Below are 11401 nucleotides of genomic sequence, written 5' to 3'. Positions count from 1 at the left end.
CCAAACATATCTGTCCTACAGGGTAACCAATGGGAATATTCCTCAGTGGCTCCACCGCCTCATCCCAAACGTCTGCGTTCACTGTTAATACTACCAGGCCCTGCCAAAGAGTTAATCAAACGTATTTTGGTATAGTGTCCATCTTTGTTCCGAGTGAGATGATATACCGAGACACTGGAAATCCTGGAGTTTGGATTCACCAGACACTGGCTAAGAGTTAAGGATCTGGAGTGGATTTTAATTTAGTTAACAAAAGAATGTCACACTGTTGAGAAAACTGAACAGCAGCAAGACACTGGAGTATTCCTATATAAATATGTCACATGACAAACACATTCGGAAAACCTTGCTTTTGAGCCATATAAACATGTTAAAGGCAAATCCTAGAGTTAGCAGCTAGTGTTTTCTTCAAGATGATTAGTGTGCAAGGAAAGTAATTTACAAAGAACTCTGGCTGGTCAGTTCCCAGGAAGAAAATCTTTACCTCAAACCCAGCTTAATCTACCTGCTCTCATCTGAATCTCATGGTGCTGACCTGCCCAGAACTCCCCACAACTGGGACTAGGCTTTCACGACACCTCCCACTTCCAGCATTAAGGGTCGAGACGTAGCCACAAAAGTCATTCCATTTATTTTCAGACTCCCTGACCTTTTTAATTTAATTTTTTTAAATTTATTTCCCAACCTCTTTTGCTCCTTTCAGTAGTACAGCAGCTCTGATAAGAGCCATCTGGAAATAGTGCTTCCTACATGTGGTGTGACATGCTGCCAAATGATCACAAAGTCTCAATGGCCTGTAAAGTTGTAAAGTACTGCGGCAACCAAAATAATATAAAGGAGCCTCACATGCAGCAAGATCTACAGTGGTGATGTAGGTTAGTCAGCAACTGGTAGAGTCATTGGCTCAGCTCCTCCTGGTACACTATGGCAACTAAACATTTAAACAGTTGGCTACACTCGACATGTAAACAGGAAATTGCAACAAGCCAAAAGGTAATAAATTGGTGTATGTAGTGTAGTAATGAAAACCCCGATCAATGGCATTTTGTGACTATGGCAACTTTCAAAATACCTCTGGCATTTCGGATTGATTGGCTGTAAGTCCAAGGTTTCTGAAGAACAGAGCAAAAGAACTATTTAGGGCTTCACGAATTATTCTGATGCTTAGCTAAGGTGAGATGTCACAGTATTAGCCATACAAGCGCATTATTTATGCTCTTCTTCCCAACCTCCTCCAAAGCACAACACTCCTGCCACCAGCACAGCCAGGGGAGTGCAAAGATGCTAGGCTGGATTTTAAACATTTCCAGCCCTCCCCCCTGCACACACATCTACCAATGTGGTGCCCAGCAAGCTGCCCTATGCCCTTGGAGAAGGCTCATCCCTTAGTGCAAGAGAGCGTGCACTTGGGTGGCAAGGGTCTGTGTGATCCCTCTCATCTCAGCAGGCCAAGCCTTTCCTCTTGCCCCTCTACCTCACCTACAGTTCCTTTAATCCCTCTCCTCCTGAGGCTACACCTGGAAATGTGGCCAATTTCATGATAAACAATGGGCAGAAAATACAGCTGCTCCTCTGCCAGATAGTGACTTATTTCAGCCCCCCGGGTCTGCTCAGGTGGTTGTTAAGATTTTTGGACATTAGCGAAGGTCTGAACTCTTCCTACCACTCTGTAGGGACGGGGTGATGAAAGCAGTCTGAGGCCCTTGTGCAGCTTTAATGCCATATCCAACAGCCAACTTCTCTGACTAGTTGCATATATGTCTTAGATCCCCTCCCCAGTCCCCCCCAAAACATAAAAATTAAAAAAACCAAACCCTGCAGCCAAATACTATGACATCCCAGTTAGTAAACACAAAACAGAGTGCTTTACAAAATGAATACAATACTCCATGTTCACCCAGCATCACACTGCAGTCCCACACTGAGGAGGCTGCTGGGACGTATCTGTAGGCAGTTTCTGTTGGCAGACAGCTCCAGTGGAATTGCCACCCTCAGTTCTTGTTTAAGTTATGTATAAGACATGTGTGAACCATTGGATATTTGTGAAGTAACACTTGTGCTCCTGCTCATGCCCTGCTCCGTCCGTCCCCCAGAAGCAGTCCGCCTCAGAGCCTGGGGGCTGTTGCGGACCCCTATAGCACTACCTCGAGGTACCCCTTGCATGGGCCCTGAGGGGTGACCCCATGGCTGGGGTCCACCTTGCATTGGATGGCCCCAAGCTTGTGGTGGGCCACCCATGGGATGACCCCAGTGAGGTCCCGCACCCCCAGTAGGATTGTGGGACCAGCCAGAAGCTCCCGGGTAGCTGTGGCTGAACGCCTCGGGGGAGAGATTAGACAGAACCATGTTACTGAAACCTAGCCTCATGCTTTCTGAATCAAAGGCTTCGATCTCGCGGGCTTGACGCTCCAGCAGGCTTCGTATCCGTTCGGTGCGCTCATTCTGCAATGCCAGCATCTCCTCCTCAATCTGAGGGAAGGAAAGAGAAAAGGGAGTCTGTAGCAGCAGCACACCTCTAGAGACACAGCAAGCGCAACCGGATTCATTGCAATGGTGAGTTTATAGTATCCGTGGCCTTGCTGTTCAACCAAAGACTAGAGCAGCTGCACAGGCCAGATGCACACTCTCCATTATGAATGCAAAACGACAATCCATGGTTTCTCGGACACGTGGACCTGTGCACAGAAAAGTAAGAGGGGCTGGACAGCAGGGCTGAAACCCAGGCTTGCGGAGTTATGCCATCCTATTTCCCGGTGTTTCACACATTACATCGGGGCTTTTGGGATTCAAATCCAAAATTGCAGCTATGTCTTCAGAAGCTCATATTTCAAATCTAAGATGCAGCAGCGAAATCTGCTGACACACCCTGACCTAGGGACAAGGTGCTTCGAGCAGAATGACTGCATGGTCATCAGTCACCTGTCAATGCAACATCAACTGGTCTGAACTGCTGGCAGCTGAACCTAGTGACCACAACTCTCCTCCAGAATGGCAATTCACTAACAGACCTGCCTGGCTTCCCCTTCATAGCCGGTCTTGCAATTGGTTTTGGCTTATGTTCATCACTTTGACCTTACTCCTTTCCTAAATTGGTTTCTAATGTCTCATTACCCTGCTGCTCTCTCTTACATGTGATCAATGGGGCGTCTTCCCTCTTCAAAAACAAAACAGTAACGTAGGTGGCGATAGCTGCATTCTGGGCAGATTATTAGCTGGATGATTTGCAAATGATCAACTGAGTTGGGAGCATCTCCAGCTCTTGATACAATACTGTCTCTCTTCAGTAAGAACATCCCAAATCACTTTTTAATGGCCCTTGTGCAAGGCATCAACATCAGCTATTTAGGCACAGGGAATATGGTACACAGGCCTCCTGATGGCCCCCTGCGGAAGGGTGAATTTTGGCCTGCGATTTATTATCTCCTCTTGCTGAAATTCCTGGGGTTAAACACTCAGACCAAAGAATTGCTCCATTATTTCTCCATGCCACCGAAGAGCCATTATTGGGCTTGGTCACAAAGAATGAAGGGAAGGGAAAAAACAGCAACAGATTCTGCTTGAACTTTGTTTGCATGCTGACAGCTCCACTTTTTTCAGCAACAACACTCTGACATGGGACAATCTCTCTCACCCCAGAGAGGTCCCAGTGCTTCCAAGTGCTGGATATTAACACTCATTTGCTTGTAAGCATTCTCAGGGCACTTAATCAGGGAATATGTACAGTAGTTTAATCTAGAATTCAGGGAACAATCTGCTCCAGCATGAGTCATCACCTCCACCATTTGGGGTTTGAGATGCTGCCTTCCCTCACTTGCTGATTTCTTGCTGCTTTGAGAAGCAGTGCAGGCCCTGCTGAGGTAGAGTCTAGCTCCCTGTGTAAGGCTTAGGCCAGGTAAAAGCTGGGTAGGCAGCCTGCTCACTCTGCGTAAAAGCCACGGAGCGGCTGGCTGACAGCAAATGCCAGGGAAGAACGACCCTGTTTTGTGAAACACGGATATTCAGGATCCTTCTTAAAGGTGCCACAGGACCCTCTGTTGCTTTTTACAGATTCAGACTAACACGGCTACCCCTCTGATACTTAATAAATCTATTTACTCACAATTGTTTGCATTTGTGCTTAGCAAGGCTTCCCAGACCCTGCCCAAACTATTACAATCAGTGCAAAGTCTATTTCTATTTCAGAAGGAACGTTGCCTTAAATACAACATAACAGATACGTGTTATAACACTGCAGGTGACGCCATCATGAAGGTTGAAAGTTAATAAACAGAACTTAGATACAATTCAGTTGCACGTGTGGACTTGTACATTTCATTGTGTTAAAGCTACATCACCTAGAGATGACAGAGATTCAGAGGGTCTTGTTGGGGGAGGTACTTGAGGCAGCATGGGAAGCATATTATACATCTAAATCTTTAGAACGTACACTCCTCAGAGCAGCGACTGTCTCTGGTGTACAGGGCAAAGCTCATTACTGACGCAAGAGGAAACTTGCACCATTTTGGAAAATGCCAACTGAGGAGTCTGGCTATGTATATGCCTTTGCCTTCATCCAAGCCACCTACACTGCTCAATTCCTAGCGTTGAGGGGCACCATCATAGAACAAATAGCGCTATGCTGGGAAGGGGCCAAAGCTCTATGTACTTTGCTAGAGACAACCAATAGAAATACACAGGCATTTTAAAATCGCCACTTGTCTCCAGTCCTAAGTCAAAGCGTCAGTTAGCCTGCATGTGGACACATCGTATCACATCATTGTGCATCAAAAGGTTCAAGACAGCCCACAACAACTGAAAGGACAATCCTTTGAGAAACAGCACATTCCCATTTATTCCACATGGGTCCCCATTTTTTTCCTAGGTGGCCACTAATCAGCAGTAACTCCAAGAAATGCAGCCTCGTCGTTAGCTCAAGCTTTGAGTTTCTCTGCTAGCTGTTCATTACATGCATTGTGCATGTCTGTGGTGTACAGGCTCTTGCTGTTTGAACCACTTCATTTTGTTGCTACGACCCGACTTTAAAGGTGGTAAGTGACATTAAAGTCTGAACACATCACTGTAAAGAGGCACATGAGTTAAAAAAAATACTGCAGGGTCTCTTGGCCCTGAGAACTGTTCTGACAACAGAAGCCAAAGCAAAAAGACCCCAAGATCTTATCTTTTTCTTCCCTGAATGGAGATGTGTTAAACTTCCTCTCATCATAATTGAGGCCAAAAGCCGATTCACAGGGACTTTCCATTCAAGTAGGCTTTGGATCAGGCCCATAACGAATAATTTGCATCGAATTTATTTTTGGCTAACCTGTGCTCCTTTAAATCACTGGCCTAATTACAGCCTCTAATGTAACTTGATGCCAGAATTTCTCTTGGTTATGCCCAATGCAACATCAGAACACATCCGAACTGCACCCACAAAACCAAGGGACTAGCAATAGACTATTACACACACTTCCAAACGACATATCGCAGAGTGCGTCGCCAGGTAGCAGTAGTTACAATACAACATTTATTCTAAAGCAGGTTCTAAGATTATTGCTGTGTTGTAAACTCTTAGTTTTTCAAACTGACATTTTAATGGGAATAAAATAAACGTAACACTGAAGTTTAGAGGCATATATTACACCAGCAAATCCTACGTAGTAACGTAGTTTTCACAGACTTAGCCACTTGTGAAGATTCAGTAACCTGCAAAAGAGCCATGGGTAAGCAGAAGATGCAGCTTTCTTAGACTAGTTTTCCCACTGCCCATTAGATGAAGCAGCATGAGGCAGAGGAGTGGTCTTTGCTGGCTGAACATACATCGGTTAAGTTCTGGGAGAAGCAAGCAAGTATAACTTACTTCTAGGCCACAAATGTATTCCTTGTTGGTCAGCATCCAAGTTACGATGTCTGACACCCCGTGGGGGGAAGTCAACAGGGGGAATTCTGCAGGATGAAGGCAAGGAGCACGTTTCCCTTTGCTGTGACATGCTCAGTATGCTGCCACAACACACACTTTCACAACACAGATTTGGTGTAGCACAGGGAGGCATGCTTGGTATGGGTAAGCAATTCTATATCGAGCTCAGTGGATTCTCTGTTTTTGTGTCTGGCTGCTCCAACTTGTAATGGGATTAGGGTCAGACCTCTGGACTTTTTAACTATGATTTGACTATCATGTTTCTTCTCCATGGCTGTCTAACTTTAATCAAAGTCATTGTACGGAGGTATCACAGCTGGGTCTTCATAGACTTTTAATGGAGTGAAGCTGCATACAACAAACATTTCTGTTCAGGGCCGCAGCCCATCACAAATCTGTGCTGGTGCACTCTACCCCTTCTACTTCAAGGTCATTATTCCTGATACCAGATAAACTTATAGAAACTCTACTTTGCTGTGTTACATTTTCCCTCTCCTGAACTTGGAGAGAGAATCCAATGCCGAGGGACAATGGAGAGAACATTACTTTTCCCCTTCTACCTAAAGACTCACCATCACAGCAGCCTTCCCTCCATCAGTTAGAACTTGATGCAGCCCTGCAGTCCAGCCAGGAGGAGTTGGCGGTCATGGAGTTCAATACAAAGGGCTCCCCCTTTCACCACCCCAGGTCCAGGCACACTGCACCTCAGCCCTACAATGTGCCATAGCACTGTCACCCTGGGCAGACCAGGACCCCATTCTCCCTATCGCTATCAGTGATGGGACAAGAGGAACTCTGCCAGTGACTAGTATGATGCCATTTTGCCTCCCAAGTGAGAGAACCCAGGGAAGGGTCAAAACCAGTATTATAGCATTGTCCTATTAACGTTAGCTTTTCATAGTCAAACTCTTGGAACGTGGCCAATGCTGACTGCTGCTCCCAAGGCCCCTCAGTCGCCCTTACCTTCTGCTCCAGGAGGGCCCTGCGAAGGGATACCCTCTGTTCCAGTTCACGCAACTCCCGATCATGCTGGGCCTCAGCCTGCATCTTGATTTTACTCTGATACGCATTCAGCAGCTCCAGTTCCTGCTGCAGCTGCATCTTCAAAACCTGGCACTCCGCTTCCTGTGCCTCATCCAAACGCAGCTGTGAGGAGAAAGACAATAGAGATGTTTCACTGTGGGATAGCCACTCGTGACACACTGTACGGGGGAAAACAATTGTTTTCTTAGCAATACAATTGCTTTCTATTGTATCCACTTTCAGCGAACAGGGAACACACAGTGACAAACACTGGGGCAGTAAGATGGCAATGCTGCTGCAAGCTACACTACCAAGTGGTCTCTACAGGGAGAGCTGAAGGCTGGCTAAATGGTACGAACATCTACAGCTCTCGCTTTTGCCAGAGGGAAGCTTAGAGAAAGAAAAGTTCTCCTGTGTTGCATACAAGTGGATTAATGGAATGCCAAATTTCCAATGCAGATTTACTAGAGGGTTGCACAGAATCCTAGTTAGAGATGGGAAAGGGCTCCTAGCGCATATCCCTGCCAATGCAGAACAGTAACTAGCAGCACAGCTTAACAGCCTAAAACCAGTTACACAACTCTCGCCATGCCGAACTCAGGCTGTGTTACCCAGCGTGGGAGTGCCATTCTTGTGTGCAGAGCAGAGAGGCTGGGGAAGCTGCCTGAGCCCCGATTCACAACAGCTCCCTTGCAAATGTGCTCTCAAAGCAGTGGGCAGCTTCTTGCTTTCCTTCCTGCTCCCCAGTACTCCCAACACAGGAAGCAATGTCCAGGGCTGCAGGCTCAGGTAGCAACTTACTCGTCCAAACTTCTATTCTCCGCTCCCACAGACTCAGCCCCAGGAGGAAGATACCTCGGGCCAGCCTATGAAGCCATCAACATATCCTTCCCAAAAGCAAGCAGCATAAGCTTCTGGTGGGGTTGGAATGAGAGAAGAGGGTGCTCAAAGGCAAATAAAGAGAAAAATACATTCAAGAGGAGAATGAACAGGAAAAGGAGATACAGTGGCCACTGTGCTGGGCTCTAGAGCAAGCAGTTATGATCAGCTGGGAGTGCACCTCTGCTGATCCATCTCCACGGGGTCTCCAAAGGAGGAAGGTTAGGAGCCACTGCACTAAGGATATGCAAAGAAGATTCTAATGCAGTTACAGCAGGGACCCAAAGTATTATGCATATAGTGTGGTCATTCGTTAAAATGGCATTTACGAAGTTTTCAACATTAGTGTCAATACCATTTCAGGTTTAGATCTAGAAGCGTTTAACTGACTAAAAGGCCAGTTTGAAGTAGCATATTGGTGCTCCATAAGAAGCAGCTGAATTCAAAGATGCAGGCTTGGTGCAAACACAGCCCTCAGATTAAAAGGAAACACTTACTATGCACCTCTGTCATGGTAACTCAGTACTGACTGAAGTGGGTAGTGAGTATTTCCTCTGGATTTGAAGGCTGCTTCTGCAGTATGAGAGGAAGGACTAAGTCTGGGATCTGAACCTGGGTGCTGCATGTGTGGCAAAGGAAGAAAACAACCCTGCTGTCAGGGTGACTACAGGTCAAAATGCAAACTGACGGGGGGAGAGGGATAACTCAGTGGTTTGAACATTGCCTGCTAAACCCAGGGTTGTGAGTTCAATCCTTGAGGGGGCCATTTAGGGAACTGGGGTAAAAATCTGTCTGGGGATTGGTCCCCCTTTGAGCAGGGGTTGGACTAGATGACCTCCTGAGGTCCCTTCCAACCCTGCTATTCTGTGATTCTATGATGTGTGTACTAGGTCTCAGAGGCAACTCACAGCTTGTGTTGAGAGCATTTCATTGATGCTGTGATCATACTGCTCAGCTAGGATGGCCAGTTTCCGGGTCTGCTCTTCTTTGAGCCGTTTCAGGACAGCTTTGTGTTCACTCTTTGGTGTGGTCTCCAGCAGGTGGTTTCGCAGTGCTTTGTACTGTCTGGTTTGGATCTTGCATGTGTCCTGAAACTGCTTCTTTATTTGTAGTTCTTTAGACTAGAGAGAAGGAGGAAAAAAAACAATATATGTCAAAGATGGAAGCAAGATATTCAGTGCTATTTCATTCCATATTCAAGGGTAGGAGTTCACAATCCCACCAATATATATGAATATAAAAAGTGTGAAGAGTAAAGTGATGAGCACACAAGAGACAAAGATCATGCTGCTGCAGCTGCTTTGACATTTGGCTAGTTACATTTTGTTGGTGTGCAAAACAATTAGAATACAGACGACACTTTTCTACCAAAGCTCCAGACTACATACAGCTGTCACTACACAAAGGGACCCTTTTGCCACTGGACTGGATTCAGTCCTGGGTGTTGCTTTTCAAGAAGACTTCTTGCATGATAGGCGTAATAGTTATTAGCCGTTAAAGCCTTACTTACACATGGCTATGCCTGGATTTATTGTTGTGAAAAAAGCAAATTAGCAATATTTTGTGTACAGAAAAAGAGATCTTTTTTGGTTTAGGATTCGATGAAGGAAATTTGTATTTTAACCTTTGATGCTAGGACCTGACTTTCATAAGGGTTTGCAGTAAAGCATTATCTTACCAAGGAAAATTTTGACCAGTACTGGTTTGGTGACATTACTTGGTTAGCAGGGGACTCAAATTTTATATCTGGAAGAGGGGGTCATCGTATGTAGTAGTATCATGCCTAATCTAACAAACACTCAACTACACAAGTACCCGCCCTCCAGGCACTTACTGGAGACCTGAGGTCCTTCCTATGCTCTCCTTTTGCACCCAAAGCTGTGTGTGTTGTCAAGAAGTGTCAGTTAGTACTTAAAACAAAAGATTAGGAGTCATTAGATAGGATTAAGTACCTGGATTTGCTACTGACTTGCTGTGTAACTTTGGGTAAATTAATTTTCTGTGTTTCAGTGTCCGCATCTGGTTCATCCTTAGCTTCCTCACAAGGGACCTGTAAAGTGCTTTGAGATCCTGGGCTGGCAGGTGCTATACAGTTATTACTATGGTCACCACCCTTCCACCTGAGGACTGGATTCTCTTTAGCCAAACAAGGAACAGCAGGGACAGCCTCTGAGATATCACAGCTAAGCTACACGTGGCCTTCACTCCAAGGAAGGAAGATTAAACCTAGAGACGCTCCCAGCCCCTGCCAGACTGGAGAAGAGCAGAAAGACTGGGAACAAAATCAGAGGTTTCAGCAGTGGCAACGCGGAGCACTGACTCTGGGCTACACAGTCAGTCCCTCCATGGTTTTGATGTTTAAAAGTGCTGTAGCAGTAGCAGGCACCTAGGTGTGGGAATGGATCCCTGCCCCATTCCATGGAGAAGCCCTGGCACCTGGATAGGGAAGACAGCTGCTTTTACTAGCACCTCCGTTTGTCAGCCACTCTACTAAGTGGTGCTGGAATTGGTTCAGCTGCCTTAGAGGCAGATAAAGCAAAGCATTTATGGCTACCTAGAAGGGCCCTGTGGGAGCATAAAATAGCTCAAACCCTGTTCTATATTTCCTTAATACCTTACTGCCTGAAGGGGGTCTCGCAACAACATTTTTGGTGGCCTCAGAGTGCGGCCACCAACTCTTGCTGGTGGCTGCTCTGACAATTCTTCCTAAAATACTTAATTAACTTCAGGAAATACAAATAAATATGCACAGATCCATGTCCATAATTTATTTATGTAGAGGTTTTTTGCAAACTCAATAATAAAAATAACGTACAGTTGTTTCTATTCTTTACTGGATCTAAACAGAATAGAAACACAAATAAGGTGCTGTGCACATTCTTGTCTTTTGTTGTTGTTGTTTCTTTTGCTGCTGCTGCAGAAGCCTGAAGCCCAGTGGGGCGGTGAGGGGGAAAGTGGGGAACTCACTGGCTGCCTGCTCCTCTGGCATTTGTGGTTCGGGAGGGGGCAGGACTCAACTCCTGCTCGTGGCACTCGGGGAGGGGTCACTGCTTGCAACCCCGCCCCCACCCCGAAGTTACTGCCTAGGAGGCTCTAGCCACAAGAAAAGCCTCTGGTTTCCAAAGGACACCCTGATTCCCTGGTGCAGAATCCTGCATGCATTCTGTTTCTATTCCGCTGATACATGTATCGCAGAGGGGAAGACGGGAATTTTACCCTTTCTAAATGAACCAAAAGCCATTTCCCTGCAGGAAAGCCCTTACGGCTGCTCTCCCCACCCCCTGCCCTGAAGGGAAGTGCTTGTAGGCCATGCATTTCTATCAAAGACTTGGTCACAGCCAGGGAGTAACAATGCATTTCTCCTCACTTTCTGTGAAGTTTCTCTTGGACACCAGACTTTGTTTACAGCTTTCCAATACAACAGGAAACAGAAGGGAAGGGTAAGGTTTCCAGTCAGGTTTATGACAAGATCATGTTGGCCTTGCATTGTGAGTTACCAGAAAGAGGATAACAAGTAAGACACTCAGAATAATGATAACAGAGCCCTTTTCTTGAAGGATTACTTCTAGCTACCATTCCTTCAGGAGCAGCCAAGGACTG

At 46.0% G+C, this 11401-nt stretch overlaps 1 protein-coding gene across 1 annotated transcript in view; it reads right to left on the bottom strand.

The window, feature by feature from the left end:
• Positions 1-2007: 2007 nt before the first annotated feature.
• TAOK1 (TAO kinase 1) overlaps positions 2008-11401 on the bottom strand; it is a 68310-nt gene continuing 58916 nt past the window's right edge. Inside the window, exons 19-21 of the mRNA XM_065418104.1 lie at positions 8710-8922; positions 6863-7045; positions 2008-2469 (exon numbers count right to left, since the gene is read on the bottom strand). Coding sequence (XP_065274176.1) covers positions 2008-2469; positions 6863-7045; positions 8710-8922 — 858 coding nt within the window. The remainder of the gene's footprint in view (positions 2470-6862; positions 7046-8709; positions 8923-11401) is intronic.

This window comes from Emys orbicularis, chromosome 17, assembly GCF_028017835.1.
Source record: "Emys orbicularis isolate rEmyOrb1 chromosome 17, rEmyOrb1.hap1, whole genome shotgun sequence".
Taxonomy (NCBI): domain Eukaryota; kingdom Metazoa; phylum Chordata; order Testudines; family Emydidae; genus Emys; species Emys orbicularis.
Note: the sequence above shows the minus strand (reverse complement) of the source record. Positions and strands in the feature narration are given on the sequence as shown.